At 56.6% G+C, this 27219-nt stretch overlaps 1 protein-coding gene across 1 annotated transcript in view; it reads right to left on the bottom strand.

Annotated features, from left to right (window-relative positions):
- Positions 1 to 2591: 2591 nt before the first annotated feature.
- Positions 2592 to 27219, bottom strand: part of LOC119105587 (rootletin) — a 57257-nt gene continuing 32629 nt past the window's right edge. The window contains exons 3-14 of the mRNA XM_037229048.1: positions 14450 to 14561; positions 13870 to 14096; positions 12752 to 12862; positions 9588 to 9698; positions 8757 to 8870; positions 7065 to 7246; positions 6556 to 6721; positions 4788 to 5051; positions 4266 to 4388; positions 3974 to 4048; positions 3443 to 3621; positions 2592 to 2712 (exon numbers count right to left, since the gene is read on the bottom strand). Of these exons, the coding sequence (XP_037084943.1) occupies positions 2592 to 2712; positions 3443 to 3621; positions 3974 to 4048; positions 4266 to 4388; positions 4788 to 5051; positions 6556 to 6721; positions 7065 to 7246; positions 8757 to 8870; positions 9588 to 9698; positions 12752 to 12862; positions 13870 to 14096; positions 14450 to 14561 (1785 nt within the window). The remainder of the gene's footprint in view (positions 2713 to 3442; positions 3622 to 3973; positions 4049 to 4265; positions 4389 to 4787; positions 5052 to 6555; positions 6722 to 7064; positions 7247 to 8756; positions 8871 to 9587; positions 9699 to 12751; positions 12863 to 13869; positions 14097 to 14449; positions 14562 to 27219) is intronic.

The following is a 27219-nucleotide window of genomic DNA, read 5'->3' as shown; positions in this document are numbered from 1 at the left end:
CAATTGCATAATTCAGCAATCCAGGCACGTGTGGAGGTCCTTGAAGCTCTTTTCTCCTGGGACGTGTGGTATTTTGGCAGACACAGCACGTCCGGACGGCACGAAGTCAATACCTGATCAATTTGTTCCCTCCTCTGTCGCTTGCTTAGATATGCGCTGTACAGTGTGCCCCTCTCACATGTTAACGATTTAACGAACAGAAACGCTCTCTCAAGGCAACCACACAAAAATAGCCACTAAGAATTCTCACAATTTGTTAAATATAGGACGTATTGCCGCCGGCGTCACGCACGACACTGCCAGTGAGCTTCATATCCGAGTTGGCAAACGGAAGGACCCCTGCCACATCCAGCCGATGCACCAACGTTAACCACCGTTTCTCCCCTGCCGTCGGACCCCGAACACGGTGGTTGTTCCCCCTTGTCTGGCATGAACCCCAGTCAAACAAGCGCACAAGCACAAACGCTCGCTCCTCTTCAGCCGACAGTGATGTCAACATCCAGCCGCAGAACTTTCTCCACCACAGTTTGTGCGATGATCTTCAGTCTTCACCATGATTCAAATCGGATGTCATGAATGCGATGCCAAAATGGACCGGCTCGCCACGTTCCTACACCATCCATGCGACGACTCGTGCGGTTACGACAGCGAGCAGCAGCCCTTTTTGGCCTTGAGCCCCGCGACAGCCACGTCTGTCTCCGGAGGAGGGGAGCAGCACTGGTCCGCGTAGTGTTTCAGGGGAGCCAGCTGGGAGCTGCAACCGAAGACGGCCTTAGGAGAGGAAGAGGATGACATACGACGGACGGCACAGGGTTTCAAAAAGTAGAAGGAATGCTCGCCAATGCTTCGACCATTGAACAAAGCCGGATAAAGAACCAAAGTGATGCATCCGATGTCCGCCAAGCGACGCAGCAGACTATAACATGGCACGTTCCGTTGCATTTGGCTTTCAGTTCCCCAATGTCCTGCAACGCGCCAGCGCCGCCGCCCGCGGCCGCCGCCGACCGGGCGTGAGCCGCCTCACCTGAGCAGCGAGGTGGACACGGACAAGCCGGCGTGGGGCGGGGCGTCGGGCGGAGCGTCGGGCGCCGCCAGGTCGCCGCTGTGCAGCGAGGTCGCCTGCGAAACGGCCCGGCCCGGCGCGGCCGCCCGCGCGCGGCCGGATGCCGCGGAGCTCAGCCGCGGGAACAACGAGCACGCATCCGGCAGTGGCGCGTCCAGCTTCCACAGCGGGGAGGCGGCGCCCGAGCCGCTCGGCGTGGTCACCTCCCAGGGCGGGGTCGCAGCGTGCGCCGCCTCCGCGGGCGGATCGGAGGAGTCCCACGGTATGGTGCTCCGGTCGGTCGGCGTGGCGGTGCCCGAGGTCGGAGTGGCGGCCTCCCACGCCGGAGTGCCGGGACCCGAGGGGGGCGTGCTCATCTCCCACGGAGGAGTGGGGTGCCTCTCGGCGCGGGCGGCTCCGGTCGTCGCCGCAGCTACAGTGTCCGAGACGGAGCGCGGCAGGGGCAGCAGCTGTGTCTCGTCCACAGAGGTGGACGCCGACACCCCCGGGGGCACAGTGTGGTCTGGAGTGACCGCGCCGAGGTCAGGGGGCTCCCGCGACAGGAGTTCGGCCTCCGCCAGCGAGGTAGCGGCCGAGACCATCGCCGGCGGAGGAGACGCCGGAGAGGCCGGCACGCCGTCCAACGGGTCCAGATCGGCACTGCAAGGATCGCGGCAGAAGATGAGGTCCTTTGTGGGTGTCAGCTACACATGCCACTGACATGCAGCCTTCGGAGGACAACCGGATAGATAGGCGGCTACTAGTGTGAGGAGAGTGGCAGGTGGTTGCGCATGATTATCGAACCGCGCAGTTATAGCCAGTACGCTGGCAAGCTTTATGGCTCTGTGTGCCCACTGCAGTTGGCACGCAAGTCATTCGCACATGCGAACCTTCCACCTTATGCAACCGAACCACCAGGCGATAGCTGGTGCCCCACTGCTCCGCCTACCTAATGGCCGACATGAGACACCACTTGACGATCGTCATCTCCAGATCGCCGCCCACCTCGGCCAGGTCAGAGCCCGGACCACGGCGGAGGACACTGCCAAGAGAATGCTCCCACCTGAGCAGCGAGGTAGCCCGGCTGACCAGCTCCGGAGCGGGCGGTGCGGCGGGAGCAAGGGCAGGAGCAGGAGCGGGGACAGGAGCGGGTGGCGGCTCCAGCGGCTCCAGGTCGGCGCTACAGGCACAGGAGCAGAGCCGGTGACGGTCCGAGGCGCCCGGGCCCTCGTCACCAGGGCGGCCCACAAGCGACGCCTTCGGTTGGCACACTGTCCTGAGCGGACAGTCCACAGGCCAGCCTCGCCGACACCGGCTGGGCGGCAACCCCCGGCGATGAAGGAGATCGCGCTCCGTCAGCACACATGCGTCTAGTCCCTCCGTAGAATCCCGCTCAGGCCAGCTCAGGCCAGATGATCAAACAAAGAACACTATCAGAGGCTCGAAAACACGTGGACCTGTGGGCCGCGCTCCAGCTCACGGAGCCCACCGCAGTGCCTGATCGATGGCAGCTCTTCACACCGGACACCGCGCAACGTTGCCGTGGGCCTCACGTCTCGCTAACGGCGGCGCGGCGTGGCGCACACGGCCTCAAGAGGTCCGTGCGCGCCTGGCCCGTCCGGAAACACTGTGAAGGCATACGTCCGCCAAGCAGCCGCCGGGTCTCTGTTCTGTCGAGAATAGGACGCAGGGGGGCGGTGCATAGGGACGTGCGCAAAGGAAATGACGCGAGATAAAAAAAGGAGAGTCGGAGAGAGAGAGAGAGAGAGAGAGAGAGAGAGAGAGAGAGAGAGGAGAGAGAGAGAGAGAGAGAGAGAGAGAGATAGAGAGAGAGAGGAGAGAGAGAGAGGGAGAGAGAGAGAGAGAGAGAGGAGAGAGAGAGAGAGAAGAAGAGAGAGAAGAGAGAAGAGAGGAGAGAGAGAGAGAGAGAGAAGAGAGAGAGAGAGAGAGGGAGAGAGGAAGAAGAGAGAGAGAGAGAGAGAGAGACGGGAGAGAAGAGAGGAGAGAGAGAGAGAGAGAGAGAGAGAGAGAGATAGCGAGAGAGAGGAGAGAGCGAAGCAGAGAGAGAGAGAGAGAGATAGAAGCGAGGAGAGAGAGAGATCGTCGAGGAGATCGCAAAGAGAGCGCTCTCTCGGCGCTCGAGCTCCGCTCTGAGAGAGAGCTCTCTCTTCTCCAGAGTCTCCTGAGAGGCGGGAGGGACGCGCGAGGCCTCTAGGCGAGAAGGTGACTCCGAAAGGAATGTCGAGAGAGAGATGAAAGAGAGAGGGAGACGGCCTAGAGCGGAAGGGAAAGAATCGATGGAGAAGAGGAGGAGTGCGGACGGGACAGACAGAGATCCAAGGCCGCCAACTGCAGCGCGTGTGACAGACCCCAGCGTAACGCGGCTGCCAGGCGGCTGACCTGGCCAGCGAGGTGGACTTGACCAGCACGGTGACCTTGTCCTCGGGCTCCCCAGTCCGCTCGGCGTCATCCACCACCAGCTGGGCTACCTCGCGGATAGCCTGCGTCAGCACGTCGTTCTCCTCGGCCACGTGTCGGTGAGACTCGAGCTTCTGACCCAACTCGGCAGTGTTGGACTCCTGGCGGACCGGAAGCGAACCGCTGTTACCGGTGGTGCCCGCCTGGCACCAGAGCATCGACGACACACGCTGATGACGGCAGGCTCGACACTGGGCAGCATCAGCGGTGCTGCTCTCAAAGTCCCAGGTTTAGTGCGAACTTTCCACAAAACAGCTTGATCAGGAGCAACATCGACGCTTAAGCATACCATTTCGCGATATCAAAAGCAGTGTCCGTGACAGGATGGTTTTTTTAGCTCCATGGTGCACACGACCTGAAACTACGGTTATCTGCACCGCTAGTGACACCTTATGTAGATGCACGAGTCGCTACGGCCGACAGTCCGAAAACTGCGCCAATCTGATCACTTGCCAGAGTGTGCACCATCTTGTTGAGGGACGTCACAATCTTGTCCTTCTCGACGATCTCGCTGCGGGCGATGTCCACCTGGCGAGAACGACAGGTCACCCAGCCGAGCTGAACAGCGCCACCGCACGCCACACAACTCGGCAGCACCCAGTCAGGACAAATGACCAAGAGTGCCCGTACTGCATTTGAACAGTGTACTACAAAGGAAGAAACTCGTGGGCTCAGTACAGTGCCGCATCTATGCACGATGGGTACTGGTTTAGAACAATGCAAATACTGCGCGCTGTCGGCCCACCTGGTTGCTGAGGTCCTTAATTTTGGTCTCCAGTTCGCGCTTCTTGACGCGGAAGGTAGTCTCCTGCTTTTGAACATCCTGCAGCTTTTCCCACATGCTGGCATTGGAGAAGGCGGCCGATATCTGGTCGGGTGAGCGACAAACATAAGGCGAGATCAGCTCACATACTCATCACTGTGCGGACAGCGCTACACCGCGCTACCAGCGGTGGCCACGCCGAAACGCATGGCCAACACTGGTATACCATGCTGGCACAGGTGACAATAATGGCAGGCGCCGTTCTGAGTCGCGAGGACGTCTTATTGGCTAATGAAGTCAAGCACGCGCATCATCTCGCTGGATGACCGGCTGAACACGCCTGCGCCGATCCGATGTCGTCATTTGGCTAGTCTTTCGTTCAGAGTCGGGTTCTTCTTTCCCGGAGCTAAGCACAAACATATGCTCGCCACCGCATAATGGCTCCAGGCAGCAAAATACCACCCGCCCGGCCCCTCCCCAACCCCCGCCCGCTCCTCCGCTGACCTGTGAGACCTGTTTCCTGGTGACCGGGCCCTGGCCGGCCGGCTGCGGCGTGACGCCGCCGGGGCTGGGCGCCGCCGCTCCGGTGTGCACGGTGCTGCAGGCGTCGGCTGTCTGACGGGCCAGCCGCGCCATCTCGGAGCGCACCCGGCTCAAGTCGCGCTCCGTGCCCAGCTTCAGCTCGCTGAAGTCGCGCCGGAAGCCGACGATCTCCTTCCAGAGCTTCAGCATGCGCGCGTGCTCGGCGTTGTAGTACTCGTTGAAGGTCTGCACAGCAGGGCGGGTGTCGTGACGGGAGCGGGGCGCCGCCGCCCCGGAGGCGGCTGGCGGCCGCCGGTCTCGGAGGAGCGCCGCGATAAACACACCGACGGCGAACGCACCCCGGTCAAATGGAACGATGCCCGGCTCTGCTCCATCAGAACCGCTCAGGTCGAGATCAAGCGGGAATTGAAACCGTTATTATGGGAAATAGCCCTGTCTTCGCGTGTGATGGTGGTGATGTAGCGGCACATCTCAGCGCACGCAAACGATATCGCGTCGACGAAAGAAGAGGTGGAGACTGAACTTCATCGTGTCAGCTGCTCGACTGATCAATGGTGCATCGAATATATGTATCAGAAATTAATCCAGTGTCCTGGCCTTAAACAAATGTTACTGCAGGCTTCAGTGGCTCCAACAGGGCGTGGTGACAAGCTGTACACAACTGACTTGTTCCATTTTCGAACCACTGCAAGAACCTGCGAGCCACGCTAGCAATGCAGGCTTACAGCATTGGTTGCGTTCCAAGGGTCAAAACTTCTGGTTTTCTAGCAGGTTCTGGCCCGTTCTCAAAATAATCCTCGGCCTACTCCAAACAAGGCCGCAATCGAAGGAGCCGCTCGGAACAGGTCTCTGTCGCAATGAGAGTTACACGACATTTACGGTGGTCATGATTACAGGTGCATACAAACTGCAGGGCTAGGTTTATTTACAGCCCATGCGGTTTGGTTTTCTCGTCGCTGGGTCAAACATGGCCGCATGCCTCCAGCGCCTGCCTTCTACTGGATGCCGACCGCCAGTGATATGGGCGGCGCCACAGGCCCGGCCTGTACTCCTGGCTGGAGATAGGGAGGCGTGATGGTGCGGGGTATGTTCAGACATGTTTACGGGGCATACGGAAAGGCGCAGGCGGGATCGCAAACAGCATAACCCCTCTCACCTTAGTCTTCTGGCCACGGAATGGGCGGCACAATGTGAAACGGTTGAAATCGTCTCCCGTGTTTATCAGATGCAGCGAAAAGAGGCCACATGACACGCGGGCAGGTTCTATGTAACGCGCAAAGGTCCCTTTAAAAACACATGCATAACAACGCACGAGACCATCACAGTGAGATGTCCGCAGCGCCGGCTACACGCCCCCCCCCCCCCCCCCCTCCTCCCGAACAGCGCCGTGTGCCGAGAGACTACGGCCGTGTGGCGAGAGACCGCGGCCGTGTGGCAAAAGACCGCGGCCGTGTGGCGAGAGAACGCGGCCGTGTGGCGAGAGACGGTGGCCGTGTGGCAAGAGACCGCGGTCGTGTGGCGAGAGACCGCGGCCGTGTGGCAAGAGACGGCGGCCGTGTGGCAAGAGACGGCGGCCGTGTGGCGAAAGACCGCGGCCGTGTGGCGAGAGACCGCGGCCGTGTGGCGAGAGACCGCGGCCGTGTGGCAAGAGACCGGGGCCGTGTGGCGAGAGACCGCGGCCGTAGGGCGAGAGACCGCGGCCGTGTGGCAAGAGACCGCAGCGGCCCACCTGCTCCTCCTCCTTCCAGTCGAGCTCCTTGTGCTCGAGCTCGTCGCGCAGCCGCTGCCAGTCGGCCGTCAGCTTCTGGATCTCTCCCGTCAGCGCCTCGTTGGCCTCCTGCGCCGCGTCCAGCTGTTCGCGCAGCAGACCGTTCACGTCCGAGAGCGTTACGCATCTACGGACAGACGTGACGCAGCGTTACGAACCTGATAGCAGAGGTCACCAACGGTGCACGTCCCTGGGCACAGTCCAACGACATGACGGATCTGGGGACGGAGATCCGACAGCGTCACGCCAATGAGAAAAGAGTTCCGACACTGTCACACACCCAGGTCCACCAGACACTACAAATCAGTCGGCACCGATATGGGTACTTCAACAGGGTAGGATCATATCAATATCTGGCTCTCGACTGATCGCACAAACATCTCACGCGGATCCAAACGTCGCAGCCAGCCCTGCCCGGCCTGATCCGACGGGCCCTGACCCCTGAGCTGACGCGTTCGGCGCCCACTGACCTGTTCTCAGCCTCCTCCAGGCGGACCAGAGCCGTCTCGAGATCAAGGTCATGCTGCCGCTCGCTCGTCTGCAGCCGCTCCTGCTGGCGCTGCTGCAGCTGCTGGTCGGAGGCGGCCAGCCGACGGCCCGAGTCCGTCATACGCTCCTCCAGCTCGCTACAGCGCTGCTTGTACTGGCGCACCTGCGGCGAATGGCGCGACCGTGTTTACAAGGCGGCGGCGACGGTTATAACGGCGCCCCAGCTGTAGCTGTTGCAACTGTCCTCCACAACAGTGGGAACGGTAACACCAATCGTAGCACCAGCATCAGCACGTTTTCCTCGGCAGGACTAAGTGATCCTACAAAAGTACAGCCTTGCAACAGGATTGCAACTGTAGCAATTTAGACAGCATTGCTGTATCAGGTTTTACTGATACTTTTATCAGGTGTTTACTGATACTGATTTACAGTGTCAGTGAATCAATATCAGTGTCACCTGTGTCCGTGGTTACGTAGCTGTGGCAATTTAGACAGCATTGCTGTATCAGGTTTTACTGATACTTCTATCGGGTGTTTACTGATACTGATTTACAGTGTCAGTGAATCAGTATCAGTGTCACCTGTGTCGGTGGTTAGGTGGACATAACCACAGCTACAATGTTTACGTGGGCTTATATGCTGCAGCAGCCGTTTACATGTAACATGTTTCCATGTTTCCATGTGTCCATGTCAATCGCAAACGGCTTTATTGGACGGATAACTACTGCATTAAAATGGCAACGCACTCAGTGCCCTCTGGAACTGCTGATACACGAACACGTCAATGCTGCACTACCAACACCGGCTGTAAGACAGCATATCCGGCTGGGAGGAAGAGTAAAATGGCCAATTGCTGCAAATGTCAGGCCGCAGTACGCAGAGTAATTCATCTCAAATTGGTTTGGGGGGGGGGGAGGGGCTCGTCGTGAGACTTGGTACCTGTGCAGGAGAGCTAGTCACACACCACTGTTTGTGCAAACGAAAGAAAGGTATAACACAAGTTTGAAAAGTAAACACTTATTGTTGCTTAGAGTCGGAGGAATGAAAAGTACCCAGTCGGACCCATAGCAACTAGTCCCAAATCCATGCAACAAACAAAACTTAAAGAATTCACCAAAACACTCATTCTTTGCTTCTACGTGGCGCAGGGCCTGCTATGGCGCGCGAAACATATCAACTCATCGTGCTCGTTCTACGCCTACTGAGCGGCAGACCCTGGGGAAAGGAGCACGGCTCGCTGGCCCAACCGGCTTCCCAGCAGCGGCAGCAGCAGTGACAGCGGATCCAGGGGGGGGGGGGGGGAGCACGACACAACGAATGTCTGCCAGCTTCTGCCGGCAACGGCGGCGCATCCCGCGTCTCAGTGCGGTCCAGGAGAAAGACGGCGACCCACACCCACAAATCGTGCGTGCGTGCGTGCGTGCGTGCGTGCGTGCGTGCGTGCGTGCGTGCGTGCGTGCGTGCGTGCGTGCGTGCGTGCGTGCGTGTGTGTGTGTGTGTGTGTGTGTGTGTGTGTGTGTGTGTGTGTGTGTGGTATAAAGCTCGGTAGCTCACATACACCTGATCTTCCGAGTTGCAAAAGTCAGTCATCATTTCTCTGTCCTGCGGGGAATCAGCGCCGCCTCGCCTACAGGACCAGCAGAAGCCCTGCAGCGGACGACGTGGCTGCTGACCTTATCCTGCAGTTTGTTGACGACCAGCGCCTGCTGCCGCTGCGACTCCTGGTAGGTCCCGAGCCGGCGCCGGAACGCCTGGTTCTCCTCCTCCAAGCGGCGTCCACGCCCCAACTGTGACAAGGCACAAGGTAACGCTTAAGCGTTCTGAACACCACCGGGCGGTGGGAACCAGACCCCCCAACTGTGACAAGGCACAAGGTAAGACTTAAGCGCCCTGAACACCACCGGGCGGTGGGAACCAGACCCCCCAACTGTGACAAGGCACAAGGTAAGACTTAAGCGCCCTGAACACCACCGGGCGGTGGGAACCAGACCCCCCAACTGTTACAAGGCACAAAGTAAGTCTTAAGCGTCCTGAACACCACCGGGCGGTGGGAACCAGACGCCCCAACTGTTACAAGGCACAAAGTAAGTCTTAAGCGTCCTGAACACCACCGGGCGGTGGGAACCAGACGGCCCAACTGTGACAAGGCACAAGGTAAGGCTGAAGCGTTCTGAACATCACTGGGCGGTGGGAACCAGACGCTCCAACTGTGACAAGGCACAAGGTAAGGCTGAAGCATCCTGAACACCACCGGACGGTGGGAACCAGACGCCCCAACTGTGACAAGGCACAAGGTAAGGCTTAAGCGTTCTGAACACCGCCGGGCGGCGGGAACCAGACGCTCCAAATTTGATGGCACATACAGACAGGATCATCTGCTGAAAAAGCACACACAAGGACACATGGGTCAGGAGAATTATCTAACCCCCCGACCGACTGTGCCGGCGCACGTGGAAAGGCTCCTGTACCGTGTCTATGTCAGTGGCTCGGGTGGCCGGCCGTACCGTGTCTATGGCGGTGGATCGGACGGCGTCAGTGCGGCCCGCTGAGGCGGCTCGAGAGGTGCTCGGTTCGTACGCCAGCGCCTCCTCCGCCGGCTTCATCATGCGATCCAGCTGCGGCACCAACACGTCAGACGTCAGGGCCACAGCACGAAGCATTCGCGCGTGGTCCGCAGAACCGAATACGGTGTTTGAAAACGATTCACAGATACAGTATGTATTTTATTTTTAGCGAAAACGTGCTTTAAATTTTAAATTTACTGTAAAGAATACCGTGTGTGCACCAAAAGTGAGGTGCAAATGATTCACTCATACTTTAAGATGCCAAGGTGTGACCACCCAGCGTCAGCACAAAACATGTTACGTATTTTCACTTCCCCACGATGAAATATTTCTGGCACTCGTTTGAAGAGATGCCATGTCCCATGGCCCGCGAGCACCACGTGACCCCGGAGGACGCCGGTAGGCGTCTGTGGCCCATGGCCCGTGAGCACCACGTGACCCCGGAGGACGCCGGTAGGCGTCTGTGGCCCATGGCCCGTGAGCACCACGTGACCTCGGAGGACGCCGATGGGCGTCTGTGGGGGCATGTGCCCGTGAGCACCACGTGACCTCGGAGGACGCCGGTGGGCGTCTGTGGGGGCATGTGCCCGTGATCACCACGTGACCTCGGAGGACGCCGGTGGGCGTCTGTGGGGGCATGTGCCCGTGAGCACCACGTGACCCCGGAGGACGCCGGTGGGCGTCTGTGGGGGCATGTGCGTGCGAGTGATTGGAGCCATCGGTACCGCCGGCCGGCCGTCGGCATCCGTATCGACCAAACACTCCGATATCATGCGCCGGCAGAGCGCACACGCGGCGGTCGATATACGGGGCCGGCATACCTCCTCCACCGGCGCGCTTATGGGCCGCTGGCGCCTCCCCCCCTCCCCTCCTCCCCCACACGCTCTAACATAAATAGACCTAGAGGTTTCTGGCGCCGGGCCCTTAACGCAGCGATAGCTTTCCACCCTTATGAATAGCAGCTCTGATTGGAAGACCAGAACAGGGACGTAATCAGCTGCTGAAAACATTGCCAACCAGAAGGAAACTGGACGGCGGTACCACCGACCCATGGCATCATGTCCAGGCAGCGCGTGCCTGCGGCTATCAGAAGCCGTCCCCTATCTGGGGCGATGTGACAGCTCCCCGCAAACGGTGGCAGCTCGCGCAATCTCCCACCAACGGGCTCAACAAGATCGCCCTGCACACCCTATCAGCGGAGGATCGCTGCCACATGAATCGGCACACCAAATCACTTTTTGTCATGTACACGTTGCCGCGTGTCCTGATCCGTCCACCATCTTTTTTCAAGGCATTCCCTGTCTACGCTATCGTAATTCCGCAAGCTTTGGCTTTGATCTGGGGTAACGGTGTTTTCCGAGACGGCAGTACCTGTAATGGGCTGTCACGTGACAGCGCGTAAGGCCGCCGTGCTGTGGCGAGGTTGACTGAACAAAACAACGCGAACGCGGCAACGGTCGCACTGTTGAGCATATTTTTAGGCTGAAGATTATTTTTTGGGCAATAATCTTCCACTCATTCTACAAACGATATACTTGGACAGGATTTTGGTGTGCCCGATCCCTCACGGAGAAGAGAAAGGCATGTCTGCTGAATGCCACTGATTGTTATCGGGCACACACACACACACACACAACCAAGGCTATCTAACGCACACAACGCATGCGCGTCATGTTCGTCTTGGATGCGTCAAAAAAGAACACGGATGCTACCTCGTCTTAATTCGAAAAGCTATCACCTAAATTCGAAAATACATATCTATGGACATAGAATCGGACTCATTGACTGAATTTTTGCAGAATGACTCGAGCCACGCCCTTTGCCACGCCAAGAATACGTGCTTAGTGTTCTGTGTACTAGTATATTAGCCAGATAGACTCTGCCGATATACGGCAATATGCAATTTAACGTCCTGGGATGCATGCCTTGTCTTGGACCTCACGTTCATGCGGCGTTTGGTTGGTCCAATGGGCGGGCGGAGTGATCTTAATATGTGATCTGTAGATAGCAAAATGTGTGCGTTGTTCTTTTATCCAGCCTGCATGCATTCCATTCAAGGGTTCTCTTCATGGATGTATGGTAAGCGTTATGTTCAGGAACCGATAATGTTACGGACATATCTGCAAATGCACTCGGTGCATAAAGTAGACGAGCTAAAAGCAGTTGTGTCGTTCAAAGGCACGTTTCTGGCTATCATTTGTGTTGAAATGAGTTTGATCCCGACCATCCTGGCATACTGTTGCAATTCTACCAGACACATAGAGCACATTATGTACAGTACGACGGAATCTACTATCCAAAACCCGGTTATTGCCAACGGGCATTTCAGGTTCTCATCACAGTCCAGGTAATCCCTAGATCGGCGACTAACTGCTGACAATAATAGCCGGATACGTGGTGTCAGCGCGACGCCGGCCGGCACAGGCGGGGCAGACAGCAGCACGATAACAGGCACAGCAAGGCGCAGCCAGCACGCCACGCGCCATTCGATCAAACGCCGCTAACAAAGATGCGCCGGAGGTCAGCTCTCGGAGCCGGCATCTGACTCGGGGCCGGGCCGGGTTGGCTCGTCGGCCGGCCGGCCGGGCGGGCGTCGAGCGGGCCCGCAGCGGCCGGTCAGACGCGGAGCCGACATCTGACTCGGGGCCGGGCCGGGTCGGGCCGGGTCGGCTCGTCGGCCGGCCGGGCGGGCGCCGAGCGGGCCCGCAGCGGCCGGTCAGACGCGGAGCTGCCCCGCACGCACGCGGCCAACGGCTGGCTGAGCGACGCGCTTAATCGAGCTTATCTCTCAACTAGGTACCAGCGGATGGCTGCGCATCGCCACAGAATTTTAGACAAATGAAGTAATTGTGCAGCGATGCGTACAGCCTAAGCCTGAAGTGGGCTGTTTCTGTCCCAAACGTCTACGTCACCCTGCTGTCTCCCAGCGGGGGCCGTTGTTCCGGCAGCGGCGCGTCCCGGCCGGCCGCCATCCGGCCGCCATAGGGCGGTCTTAAGACAGCAACTCTGCTCCTCTGCACCGCGGCGGAGTCCTCCAGCCCCGACCCGCACCGCTCCACTCGGGGACACCCACGGCGGGACAGCCGGAGGGCGGCGAGACTCACCCGGTCGGTGAGGGCGCCGTACTTGATGCCGATATCGTCCCGCTCGGCCCGCGAGGTGGACAGCATGTCCTGCACGGAGGTCAGCTCCCGCTGTAGCTCCGAGTTCTTGCGCTGGGGGCGGCGGCGGCCGGTCATCAGTTGAGCGCGGACCGCGACCCCCGGCCAGGTCACTGCGCCGTGTGGGCAGCGACGCCAACACTAATACCAAAAGAGAAACCAGCATTGGCTGATGTGTTGTCCCAACTGTTCAAATTCAACAAGTTGGAATATTTCCACTCTTAAACTGACGCACAGACTTAGACATAGCTAAAATGATCCTTAGTGACACGCAATCCAGACTATTAAGCCTTTACTTCTACCCTGGGTATGTGTACTGTTTCGCTGCTCCGGTCTCTCTTACCGCCTCACACAAGGAAGGCCCGCGCACAGGGAACAAACGGCCACAGACCCCACAGCGCGGATCCCCTCCAGTCGCGTCCACAAATGGGACACGACGACGGTATGGCGTGACGGACGGCGGATTATTGCTGCACTGCTGTCGACTAATGTATCCAAGGGCACGACAACACTCACGACAGCCAGACATCGCCACAGCACAGCAGCATGGAGCGTTAACCAGCAATGCCCCCCATCAGGCTGGCGACAAGACCTTGCTGCTGGGGCGCCGGCTACGCGCCGCTGCTCACACCAGAGCGCAGACACACGCACGCTCCACAGTTACTTCAGGTATGTCATGTCCCTTGAGTGATTCCCTTGTCCTGCTACGGTCGGTACCCCCTTTTTTGGGGGTATGGTCGCTGTGTCCGCCTCGGTACCCTTTCTGGGGTGAAGGTCATCCCAAGGAAGTACGAAGGGGTCGTTAGAGAAACAACTGACCCAAAAGTGCAGCAATCAGCAGCGCGTCAGTTTCTACATCCAACCTTTCGCCTGGCCCTGATAGATTTTCGGCGTCCCGCCCCTGAGTCCACCCCCTGCTATGGTCGGAACTGTACAAACCAGCTCCCGCCTACCAGCCAGGCACGGCGCAGGTCCCTATCACACTAAACGACGTACTCGGCCGAGCCCGCCTCCTGGCACCAAGGCACCACGGGCCACGTGCCGCCACTGCCTCTGCTGACCTCCAGCTGCGCCATGCGGTCCGTTTCGTCCATGATGTCCGAGTCCTGCTGCTGATCCTCGTTTTCGGCGGACGTCTCGGCCTCCCAGTGGCTGGCGCCGCACGCCTTCGGGGGCAGGGGCTCGACCGGTCGGCCGGCCGGCGGAGTGACGCGCCAGATGGGTGGGACCTGGAGCGTGCGCGGGCTCCGGTGCGAGGTGGTGTCCCCGAGTGGCTGCTTGGGCGGTTCTGCCGGAGGACCGAACACGACTGTCGGCGACCAGCGCAACACATTGACCTCGCCATTAAATCTTGGGTCGCAACGTCACGGGGAGGTTGACCGAAGGTAAATTGTTAAAAGAGCAGGTGTCACTCTTGCGTGTGGGATAAAAATAATACAGACAAATTGTGAGTGTAATTGGACCGATCAGCAAACATATCTATGGCAGAATAAAACTCACAACAGCACACGGCAACGCCTTTAATATCGTAGGGTTTCCATATTTCAGACAGAAGGCAGCTATCGTCAGAGATCCGCGCGGCTTTTATGACGAGCTGACCTAAGAATGTGACCCGCCGTCCAGGATCGGTGTCGACCTGACCTGAGGTCACAAGGCCGGCGGACTGGGTGACCTCTGAGGTGGTCAGGAGGCCGCCAGCCTTCTCCGTGGACACGAGCTCAACGTATGCTACCCGCGGACTAGACGGATAACTCTGAAACAAACACAGAAAGCCACGCCGCATCAACATCATATGTCTGGGAGAAAAATAACAAGGCATCGAGGTTTGGTTGACCAGATTCATGGGCAACAGACATTCAGCGGCATCACAGGGAGAACACGTTGAATGTCATTTAGTAACACCAATCACCTCAAATCTGACCGCGCAACCGACCACTTTTTTGGAAAGAGCGTTTCGGGTATTATACAGAAGCTTGCCCAGCCAGTACTTTTCCCGTCCATACCTTTGCACAAGAAAATGGCAAGCATCACGTTGAAGCAGCAGGCGCTAAATTTCAGGCTACCAGCAGGGCTATCCATAACGGCCAGAGCCAGCTCCTCTATGGCCCAACTTCCGACATTAAGCTGCTTCAGCCCCACTCGTCGGTGCGAGCGGCACGCAGCGGCCGGTGCCGCGTCACTCCGGCTGCCCCGGCGGCGGCGGCGGCGGCGCCTCAGCCATGAGCGGTCGGCGCCGGGCGCAGTCGCCCACCGCCCGGCCTGGCACGGCCGCCATGAGCCGATCGACACGCAGTCCTCATCATCAACCCTCGCCGTCTCCACTTCGGGCGTCCCAGCCGCGGGGGGAGGGCGGGGGCGCGGGGCTTGTGCCCGTTGGTGATGCTCGACCAGAGTGGTGGTGACAGTGAGTGGTGACAAGACCGCTGGCACGTCAACACCTCGGCCGCCGACAGCTGCCCAATCTCCTCCGCACGAAACATTAAAAAAAAACATCACCGCTGGTCGGAGCCAGTGACGTAAAACGAAATTCTATTGAAACAGAGACAACGAGAATCACGAAGACCGCTTCAGCCGGCTGACCCTGGCGTCACTGACGATGGACGCCGCCACACCTTGCGTGCCGGTGCGGCGACAGCCGGGGTCGTTTGTCAGCTGGCCGCATTGGTCCCCTGGGGCGATTAGCCAACCTATCGTCGCACTCGGTTCAGCACGCCAGGGTCCCGCCGCGAACTTGACTGGGCGGACGCGGCGTAACCGTCGACGCCGTGCGAGGGTCCGGAGATGCCGGTGAGATCCAGAGATGCCGGAGATGCCGGAGATGCTGGTGAGTTGATGGCGATGCGGAACATCTCTAATTCGGACTATGGCGGGACTCCTGTATATACCTGACAGCCCTGGCAAACGAACAGTTCCATCTGGCGTGGAGCGAGAATGACATTAACATGACCTTCATCTATACGGAATGCATTGCAAAGGGAAAATGTAGTCGAGCAGAAAGCCCAGAATCAGCTCTCGTGCTTATTTTCAGCGCTGATTGGAGCCACACTACCTACTTAGATTAACAGCAGCCCGCGCGCCTCAGGTCTACTCTGTGGGCATGATATCGACCCAATATTTTCGTTTGTTTTTATTCCCAGATTGTGGCAGCTGACGTGTCACTCGGCATAGTTTGCTCGCCCTGGTTTTACCCATATGAATTTTGTAAACATTTGGGTGCTTTAATTAGCCAAAACGCGGCACCAACCATGGAAATCTAGCCAAATGGAACACTTTGACATCGGTCATCAGCCAGAGTTTCGCACTCCCCCCCCCCCCCCCCCCCCCCCAACCAAACCGCGACATGCCGGGCTTGGCGCATCCACTTTCGCCGATCGACCGTGGCCGACGGAAAATCAGGCAGATTGAACTGCCACCAGGCACGGAACTACACCCCTACAGAGGCAGGTCAGCCTTCTCAATGGAAGCAATTAGTCTAATCAGAGGACGCCGTGAGCGTTTGTTACACCGGGCCTAATGGGATCGGACGATAACTCATCGAGTTCCGTGACATTCGCCTCATTACGGGAGGCGGGCCGACCACAGGAAAATGGCCGCATTGCAGCGAAATCAAGAGTACGACATGTCAGACTCAGATGGAAGTTATCGGATTATCGAAGCAAGCGGCATGAGCCTCGAACAGCTTATGCCACGATAAGCTAAGGGAACACTTGATGTAAACAAGGAAGGCATTGAGTTCCTGTTTTTCGGCATGGGTTGGGAGCCCCTGTGCTGATAATAATCACTCGTCAGCATGCTGGTTCAACGACATTCATGATCATGCTACGACATGCTCCAAGAGTATGCGGTCACTCATGACCATGAGCAAAGCTTGAAGCGTCAGGTTTGGACAATGTGGTCAATGTTTGTGTGATAGCGTCGTTCAACCAGCACCTCCTGGTACGCTGGAAGTCGATTATTGTCCGCAAAGAACCCACAACCATATAGCTAAGGGAATCACGCAGCGCATCTTGTAAAACGTCGAAACGTTGTACTCCGTTCCAATAGCTACATGCTACGCGCAGCGACGAGCTACGAGCTACACGTGGTTGATGTCGCCTTATGCAACTGAAGTGGCCGTTGCCGATCCGGATAACGCTGTCCGGTTGGCCGGCCGGGTAACGGCTTTGACACCAGACCTCCTCACAGACCCCAGGTGAGGCCACACCACTCACCACCGAGCTCCACTTTACCGCGCCGCCCTCCGCGGTGGCGGCGGACGTGGTAGCGCTGGGCGTGCCGGCGGCCGCGGGCTGAAGCTCAGCGCCAGTGTGGCCCGCGCCAGCGGCCATCTCGGCCTGCCGCGGCCGGTACGGTGGCGGCGGTGGCCGGTCGGCCAGCGGGTCCCTCTCGCGGTACGGCGGCGCCGGCGAGTCCGCCCGCAGGCTGGACGCGTCCTGCTCATCGAGCACGTCGCCGTCGGACTCGTGCGCATTCCCGACAGACTCCAGTGGTTCCCCGCTGGACTCCAACGCGTCCCTGACAGAATCCAACAGGTGCCTGCCAGGCCCGGGCATGTCACGCCTCACGCCCGAACGGACGGTTAACTCCTGCGCGGCCATGAGGACGCTCCGAAACCATTGCCTTAGGCTGGCGTCGTGCCGGTTCCGTGAGGTCACTCGGGACGGACGACGGCCGAAGCGGCGCATCAGCTGCACAGACGGCCGGCTGCCAGGCCAGGTAGGCCGGGCCGACCGCACGGCCGGCACTGGCAGACATCGCCGGGCTGGCCGACGTCCCGACCGTCTCGTCCCGCTGCAGCGCAGCGCGATCGGTTGCCAGCCGGGGGACGCCAGACGCCGCAGCTTCCTCCTCCTCCTCCCACAGCTCCGGCACGTCCAGGGGGTCGCCCAGCAGCTGCAGCAAGTTCGCCCGGCTGCGGCTGGCGCGGCCGGCGCGCGAGCCGCGCCCGTCCTCTCGGCTCCGGGAGCCGGGCCCTCCGTCGGTGCCGGCCCCGTCGGCGCTGCCGGCGGCGGCAGATCCGGGGGCGGTCCGGGCGGCTTCGTCAGCCGAGGCGCCGTCGGGACCGCTCGGCGGCGAGCCGAGGCTCACCTGCCGGCCGTCGTCGCCCGGAACGGGGCTGCCGTCGAGTGCACTGGTCCGACGGCCGGCCAGGGCCCGATAGGCCTTACCAAGACCGGTGAAGCGGTCTGCCAGGGCACCGCCGCGTAAAGTGGCATCACTCTCCCCACTGCTGGACGTGAGAGCCGTCTGGTGCCTGTCGTGCACCTCAGTGCGGCTGCTGGGGTAGTGACCAGTCCTGGACGTCGCGCCCTGGACGCGATGTGTCCGGACATTGGCGTCACTGGCCTGAAAGCCCCAGTCACCGGCGTCACTCCGACTATGAGGGAGCGTCTCGTGGCTGGCTGAACTTCGCGTGTTTGGCAGGTTTACGAATGGTTCACTTCGACTCGTAAACAGATTTTCGTGACTGCTGGGTCGGTAGCCGTTTGGGTTGGTACGAACCATGCGTTCCTGGCCACTAGAGCTTTGGCTGTCTTCGTGACTCCACTGGAGTCCCCCCTGAGGCATGAACTCATAGCTGGTTCGCTGGCTTCTGTGAAGATTCCCCTCACTACCGTAGGTCTCCTGACCCAAACGCGACTCCTTTTCGGCCGTGAACCTGTAGCCAACGGACTGCCTTCTATGATAATCTTCTTGAGAGCCGTGCACGGCGTCAGTTTCCGTGATCGGCCGCAGCTCCTCCTGACTCCTATAGGTGCGGACACGTGCCTGCCGCCAGTACGTCCCCTCTTGGCTCGCCGAGTCAGAGCTCCTTCCGTGAACCTCCTGGTAACCGGCGTACCCCGCACCCATCTGGTGCCGCCTCCGAACCATCTGCTGACCGTGGTAGCCTTGTGGCCGGTCCTGAGCTCGGCTTGGCTCCTGCGCTGCCCAGTCGGAGCGTCTGCCGGACGCCTCCCTGCCGTACCCGAACTCGGGCCGTGGCGGCGGTGGTCGAGGCGGCTCCTCCCGACCGTGCGCGGACCACAGTTGTGGCGGGGGCGGCCGGGGCGGCTCCACCCGGCTCCTGCCAACGTCGCTGCGGCGCCGCTCGTCGGGCGAGCGGGCCGAGCGGTCCTCGGGCTGCTGCTTCGCGTCGCCCCTCGGCCGCCTCTTGCTCCAGCTGAGCGGCAAGAGACGCGAGGCGCGGCTGGCCGCCGCCTCCGATCCGCGGCGGCCGGGCGGCGTCAGCTCCGCCGCCGTCTCCTCCGAGGGCGGCGCCGCCCGGCGCGCGGAGCCCGCCGGCGAGGGCGTCCTGGAGGGCCACTCCCGTGACGGCGGCGGCTGCTGCGCGACGAAACGGGAGCGGTCGCTGGCCGGCGAGAGCGTCGCTTCGTCCGCTTCTGTCGCCTTCTCCCGCCACAATCGCACGAACTTCTTCATATTGCACTCTCGCCGCCCGCGCGTCCGGCGTGAACAACTTCTTAACACCAGATCGCGAGGGGCAGCCTTGGCGGACCGGACCTTGTGCAAGTCTCACTGTGCCTCTGTTGGTGAACGTTATGTATGCCGTAGTGTGCTTGCTCAAACCGGTGACAGTGTTGCATGCTTGTGTCTGTTTGCATGTTTTTAGTGCGAATTCAAGTGAACAGCGTGTGTGATATCCTGTGAGCGTGCATGGATGCAGTATGTTTCGTTAACGCGGTGTCAGTCAGTCTGCCTGACCGCTCCGCTGTGAGCTGGCTGCGGCTGGGCGTGACCTGATGGCTCGTGCGGGTTGGCGCGTGTGCCGGTAAGCGTGGGAGCGGTCCGAGGCAGCCGGCCGGCCGGCCGCCGGAACACCACTGGCCAGCGCCGGTCGGCCCGCCGCCCCTCTATTGACCCTCTGTCAGCGGCCGTCGGTGCGCACATCCAACGACGACGGCATCGATGCCGCGAGGCGGCCGCCGCCGACACCTGTGGTGCTCCCCGGGGCGGACTGCCGTCACGCGGCCCCCTGCGCCAGTCACTGACCTCCGCAGGCCGGCCACAGGCCAGGGGTCAGAGGTCACCAGGTCCCGACAGCCAGGACCCTGAAGTCGGACGTCACACAAAGAGACCAGCCCGACTCCGGGCCGCCTTCGCCCGCCCCAGAGTGCGAAGTCTGCGCCGCCGAGGCACCACACAGGGCTCGGATGCTGATGATCGAGAGGGTTAAAGGACGCCAACCTTTTCATCTGCCGCCTGCAGTGAGCGAGTTGAAAAGGTACGGGAAGGCACGGAGCGCGCGAAAGGCAGACGCTGGGCAAGCATGGGTATACTCGGACGATGGCAAGAAAGTCCATTGACACCAACTGTGATACCCGCAAGTTAGCAGATCCCATTCTCTTCCATCTGATCCCCTCATCACGGCGCAGGTCGTGTTGGCGACCGTTGCCGAGCACGCGAGGGAAAGGCGGCTTCCTCGGGAAGCACGGCAGCCACGTTGTATCAATAATTGGTGAGCCCTAGCCAGCCCGCTCACGCGGAACATGAACATTACGCATGCCGGATTAGTTATTAATCGGAGCCACCACGGCGGGGACATGTCAACAATGCGGACGGGAAATGCGCGCGACGTTAGAATACAAATAACGTACCCCAGCGACTGACAATGAAGGCTTATCTGCAACGTACAAGCACGATGTATATGTGGGGGTGACACGCTGGATATGGCCCTGACGGATTCGTCTTCCAATCCATACAAAACCAGCTTCTTCATGAATGTCTAACAGGGAAGGTTTCCAATATGTCTCATGAATGACGTGACAAACGCAACGTTACTAGTATCTTTAGTGCTTTGGTCTGTCAATGTGTTTTATTGCTCATGAATGACGTGGCAAACGCAACGTATTTAACATATTTTGTGCTTTGATCAGTCACGGTATTTTATTATCAGCCGAAGGAAATTATTTGCCCACCACGTGATGCTCACCACGTGATATATTTCATGCCCACATTGAAATTAAGAGAGCTTGGAATCGTAGTCGTCAAGATAAATAACCTACTAAAAACTTAATTACATTTCACGTAATAGATAGGCATCAACACATAAATTTGGCGAACACGGTAACTACTTTGGAAACGAATTGGGGGACCGGCTAGCAGTGCGCAGCTCACAGCACGTCTCCTTCATGCCATGCATAACTCGACACCTCATCAAGACCAGGTGAGCAGTTTTCCGATCAGAATCTTGAGTATTAACAAACAACGGCCACCGCATACCTGAACATCGCACGAGCGGTTATTTTGAGAATGGCGGTTGCACAGCAAACCCTGATTTATTTCTGTATTTCAAAGCACGATCTTAGTTCAGCAAAATCACGCAAGGTTATCGCGAAAACTTCAAATTTAAATTGATGTCTTTGAATATGCAGAGAACGGTGCCGATCGGGCTGACCAAGACAACAGAAACACCGGGCCAACATAGCACTAATAAATTTACAGCAATTCGTCACAGGTTCCTGGCACACCTAACATTTCTGGTCTTCTAAGCCGCATTGTTAAGCACGTAGACAGCACACGATACTTTTGAAATTGTTCAGTGCTATGTCTACCACAAAGAGGCGCTTATCGCAAGAACACGTTACGAACTGTTTTTCGCAGCCGCGCAGCTGATGGCTTGAGTCTCGTCGAGTATATCCCGGCTGGCGTGGCCCCATCTCGCGGCTCATTAGCGATATTTTATCAAATTTCTGTCAGGCTCAGTCGGTTGAAAAGCTGATGACAGTCCGCTTTCCACTGGGTTAGTGCGCGAGAAGGCCTACGATTTCGCAGGTCTTGCTGCAAAAAAATTCATTTCAAAGAGCTGCGTTTCGTATAGCCTGCTGATCATATAGTCTACTACAGCAAGACAGTGAGGTACAAAGCAAGGGGGAAAAGTAAGGCAAGTGATGTCACAAGTCGTGACTCATGTCCAAAACATCACTAAGAGGCGAAAGTCGTGACTCATGTCCAGAACACCAACAAGAGGCGACAGTCGTGACTCATGTCTAGAATATGAAGAAGAGGCGACAATCGTGACTCATGTCCAGAGCCTGAACGGGAGACAAAAGCTGACGGCGGGAAGAAACGTTGGGATGACTGCCGCGCACACCTCCATGTACGTGGAGCGAACATTTTAAACATTTAATTTGTGTTTACTTGTAAATGATCTGTGAAGGCCACTGTATCTCAGGGAAGCTGCGTGCATGCGCCTACCAATAATGTTCAATGACGGATTATACTGTAATTCGGCATTCAAATGCCTTTCAAACAATCAAAATGCCATCCGAAAACAAAATAATAACCCATGTAGAAATAGATATTGGAGATAACCAAAACCTTGATATCGTAATGCATCGCTAGTGGTTATTCTATATGCGGCAATCTAACACACTTGACAAAGAGAATACATGCACTGCCGTGTAGCAATCCTGATAGTACTTGGGCACTAACAACTATCCTCATGGACGCTTGCAGGTCTCTAAACCGCGTATAAGCCGGAACAAGCTTGTGACAAGTTGCAGTTCAATATGGCATTGTACCGCTCCTAACAGATGAAATGGCGAACCGAAAACCAATGTTCCAAAATATCGACGAAACTAATGATCGGATCCAGGCGAATACCTAAGCTACATCATCTGTGCTATTTTTCGTGATAGTTTATGTGAAATTTTACGTGATATCTTAGGTGGCGATGGGCAAAATATTGCGTTGATATTTCTCTCAGCTGCGGTTAGACGGCGATTGATTGAGAAACCCAGCTATGTCGATGCGGGGTCCGTTATGCAATACGGTTGGGTATTGTGCAGCAGTTGAATATTGGTTCGGTGTGTGCGCAAAGTCCAGTAGCGGAGAAGTCTACGCAAGACAAAGCCCGAACATGATATACTCGCTCCCAGATAAAAACGTGCTCCTTAGACGACTGCACTCATATCATAGACAAGTGGCTGATTGTTTACCGTTCAGTCTGTGACAACCTAGTTATAATGGCAAGTATCGTGCCAACGCAGTCTGCAGTCACAGCAGCGGGGGTGTCGCAGTGACATTCTGACTATTTACTTTTCACATAACAGCACGCTTAAGTCATGCTGCTGAGCAATGTCACCAGGTAGTTGTGATCTTCAGCACAACCGCATTTCCAAAGAGCGGAAATCAAACTTACAGGCCGGACCATTTTAATTACTTATGATGTCGCGCAGTTCCTCGCAGTCCAAGTTTAAACAAACCGGGAAATTACGACCAGCTGCACTAACTGTAACTGTGACTATATTTTGCCGTTGCTCCACCATTTCTGCGTGGCGAGCCGATACTACACAGGGTGTCACTGGTCAAAGTTGGCAACGCCCGGTGTTGGAGCCCTGGCGCCATTTTGTGAGGCAAGGACTAGGCTTGTCCGATAGTCCAGCATCACATATCAGAAATACTTGCTGTCTGTGCGGACGCGTGTCCCACATTGGTACAGAGCTTTGAACTGAAGCAGACATCATGAATGTCATTCGATGCAATTCACAGTCCCGTCCGTGTTTAGACCTTAATCCCTTTTCTTCCCGCGCTATACACCCGCGAAGATGTGCAGACTATTTCGTGTAGACTAATTCAAGGTTATTCAGGCATCCATGACGCCATAACAACGTCATTGAAAACCTGTCATTTCACTAACCATGCGGCGACCAAGGCCAAGAAAAACACAATTGTCGAGTCGTTCATTTTTGGCGTTCGTGAGCACGATTTCCAGATATAACGGCCGTCCATTGGTTCTCAATTAATGTTGTGCAAGGTGCAGTGACGCAACCGAAGAACGATGTATTCGGAAGCATATTTTATGCGCACAGAAAGTGTGTTCTGCTGAGCAGTATTTATCACTTGAGAGCAAGCCAACGGCCATACGTGAACTTGTTTCATCATGCCCGATGCTTGTTTCAACGCCTCCATTTGCCATTATAGCCGAACGAGGTTGTCACAGCCCCGTCGGCCAAATATAAATTGAAACTAGCCGGAATTGATCCCAGTGCAGCGTCGACAAACGCCTTGAAAGTGCATGATGCTGGTGGTGGATCTATTTCAACCTTCAACCTTCAACCCTGCATCACACGCTTGTAGTGGCCCTTCGGTACACAGTACATGTGTCGTGAAAAATAAGGTCGTGGTCTCAAGCACACTATGCATGCTGTACTGGTCCTTTCCCTTTCCGCACACTTAGCATGGGACCATTAGTTTCACGCTGAGAACAAATAGCGTTGGATATCCCCTGTCAAACCGCAAAACATGTCCTTGGTTTCAATTGTAGTGCCGAACCAGGTCACATGAGTCAAACCTTAGTGTTCAACAAATGTCTCATCATATGCGTTTAAGCCACATCAAGCGCAGACGACTTGGCATCGTGCTTCGTTTTCTGAAATCGCGCAATAAGGTAATTTCTTTAGATTGGAGAAACCAACACAGAACAAAACAAAAAAAAGAAACCAACACAGAACAGAAAAATGCATACATATGGCATAAAAGATCGCCATATGGGCTATATGGGGATGGAACGCCCTCTCAATTGTTAAGGCAGCGAAGTCAGAATCCTAAACCACAAAGACATTAGCCATACGTGTACACATGGCTGAGTTTTCAGCATTACGTTTCACACGAAACATTCTTGGCGCCCGACGAGTAAGGTTTTGACGGAGATGAACATTGTCACCGGATGCCAGTCACACCCACACATAATTTAACGAAGTCAGACGCCCTCAGGAGCCCATCATAGAGGTTGTTATTGATTCAACCTCGCTCTAAATGTACGTATTTCAAGGCCGTTTCGCAGAGAAAAAAAAACAGGGCGCTATTGACCGTGCTGATCCACGATTATGCTTGATCACTGATGGAGCGCCCTTGCGCAAATGCAGGAACACCTCACTTGGCAGATGTCTCTGGTTATGGTCTGACCCAGGCCCAGCCATTTCTGTTGGTGAAATAAATCCCTATGAATTGTTTACATTTTTAGCGGCTATACTCAACCTGTCATGAAACCACCAATGCTTTCGGCAGGTATTGGCAATAGTGAATCAGGATAAAGGGCTGTACACTTCACCTGGTCCCATCTCTGCTGTCGTCCCAGCGGCAGGTGTCAAGACTGTAGTTTCAAAACGACAGCCTTGGTCGCTTCCCTGACTACCACTAACGTCACTGTTGTGGTCATGATCAGCGATCACGTATGTGACGTCACGAATTAGATAGTGTTAAGATAATTTCCAGATTGCTCACATGGTTTGCAGACGGCGCGTCCGCCCACACCGTGCCGTTGTCACAGGCCACTCTGCTCTCGTGCAGACGGCACGTCCGCCCAGACCGCGCCGTTGTCACACGCCACTCTGCTCCTGTGCAGACGGCACGTCCGCCCAGACCGTGCCGTTGGCACACGCCACTCTGCTCCCCTGGCCAAGTGATCCGCAGTTTGTGCCAAGCAACACTTCCAAACGGCAGATCCATTCTTGCACTCGTGTCGCTGCGGGCCCATACTGCGCAGATTTATGATCAACGCCGGGGCACATGATGCGGGCTTGCTTAAGTCTGCAAAATAAATGTACTTCTGTCCATCGAGCGAGGAGCCTAAAATGCGTAATGCTGCAATGTTGCAAAAAACGTACACAATGTTACAGTTTTTATTGACAATTCTTTACAATACACAGTAGTATAACTGTTAAGTAAACGGGCCATTTGCTGAGAAAACGGCATGGCGGTAAGGCAAGTGGCAGTGACGATGTCAGCCTTCCTAAGTTTATACCGACCACTGAAGCTGTAATGTCTTCAGTTAGTTAACGTTAGACCTATCCCTGCACGGGGATTCTAAGAGCTATCCTCTGGTTTCGCGGCCGATGTTCTTAACCGTCTGTAATAGCCTTCGACTCAGTGGCAATGCCATATCACCCCTACTGTACATACCCTTGACAGGCAAGATATAATATACTCAAAGGCATCGAAAAAAATTGTTTCAGGAGGCAGACGTCTCCGATAAATGACACGTTTCTTTTCTGAGCTGATAGTCGGCGCCCAGGCCGTACATGCCGCCGCTGTCGTGAGCTGGATCACGAACGTTGAGACAGGAAGTCCTGTTTCCGAGTGCCGTGTTCAGGTGGTGCTTGGTGGCATTATAACATCCGGCTGACACGGGCGGTTCGAAAGGACCGCTAGTCGGTTCCAATGTCCTAGATGCGCTGCATGAGATTAATAAAGTTAAGCGTATGAATTGCTTGCATCCTTAATTTTGAGCGGTTTATTAAACTGAATTTTTCCTGAGAGAGTAAATATGACGGTCCTTTGTTTTGAACATCACAGTTTAGCTATGCCATCTGCACCAAGTTTTGAAGATGGAAATGCTTATTAGACCTTCAGAAAACTGTTATGTCCCATATATATTGGTTCAAATACAGGATCAAAAGCTTTCAAACCATTTGACGAATATGTACGTAGTATATCCATCATCTAGACAGGAGCACTACTTTCACAAAGGCCAGTTACCAAGGCGAACTGACGAATGTGCACGCGTTTATGAGTCCACTACCTCGAGCTTGGGGGGATGCAGCCTTCATCCGCGGTCGTGAGCTCCGTTTCCACGCTGCTGGGGCGCCACCGCCGAGTTGGCACCGCGCGAGAGCCTCAGCGACGGTGGCCCCATCCAGCGGAGGTGCGACGGTGGCGCCATCCACGTCCGGCAAGGCTAATGACGGCGAGCGCATGCAAGCTGGGCTGTAAGCTACAGCCCAGCACAGTGGTAAGACCGCATGAGCATTCATGTTCATGAATCACGCGCGGCATGCATCCAGTACATGCAACGGGCGGTTTAAAATAAACTTTCATATACAGCACCACCTTCTGGCGCGCAAAGAAGTGACTTTCCAACTAACGATGGGAAGACGAAAACATATTTTGATTATTGAACTACCAGCCCAGGCAGCTGCAGAAATAGTGTTCTTTCTGCACTGAAACAGGTGTGCCAAGTGCTTAAGCGGTCGCATAAAAGCCTGGAGTGGAGTACATGGCCAAGCGGTAAAGGCGTTTGATTCAACATTAGGAGGCCTGGGTTCCATTCCACAACAGCAGGCTCAGAATCGTCGCGGTGTCCACCATGGTGTGGGAAAGCTTATGAGCTTAACAGTAGAACTATATGAAGTGTCTTTAACGAACTGAATAATTAGAAAGAAACGGTCGCATATCAAACGACTAGCAGAATGAAAAAACACCGTTCCGGAACACAGAAATAAAGACCGTCGCGAACTTTAGCACGTTGATGAAATAATCGTGTGCAAGCAGGTGCCATCCAATTCCTGGACGTGAGCCGGCTGACTTCGACAAATGTGTTGCATCTACAAAATAGCAGCCGAATCTAATCCAAAACAACGATCACACTAATACAGCCCGCATGCACCTGATCACAGTGGACTGCGGTC

This window comes from Pollicipes pollicipes, unplaced genomic scaffold (assembly GCF_011947565.3).
Source record: "Pollicipes pollicipes isolate AB1234 unplaced genomic scaffold, Ppol_2.1 Scaffold_6138;HRSCAF=7277_pilon_pilon_pilon, whole genome shotgun sequence".
NCBI classification, from domain to species: Eukaryota; Metazoa; Arthropoda; class Thecostraca; order Pollicipedomorpha; family Pollicipedidae; genus Pollicipes; species Pollicipes pollicipes.
This window is presented reverse-complemented; position numbering and strand designations above follow the sequence as displayed.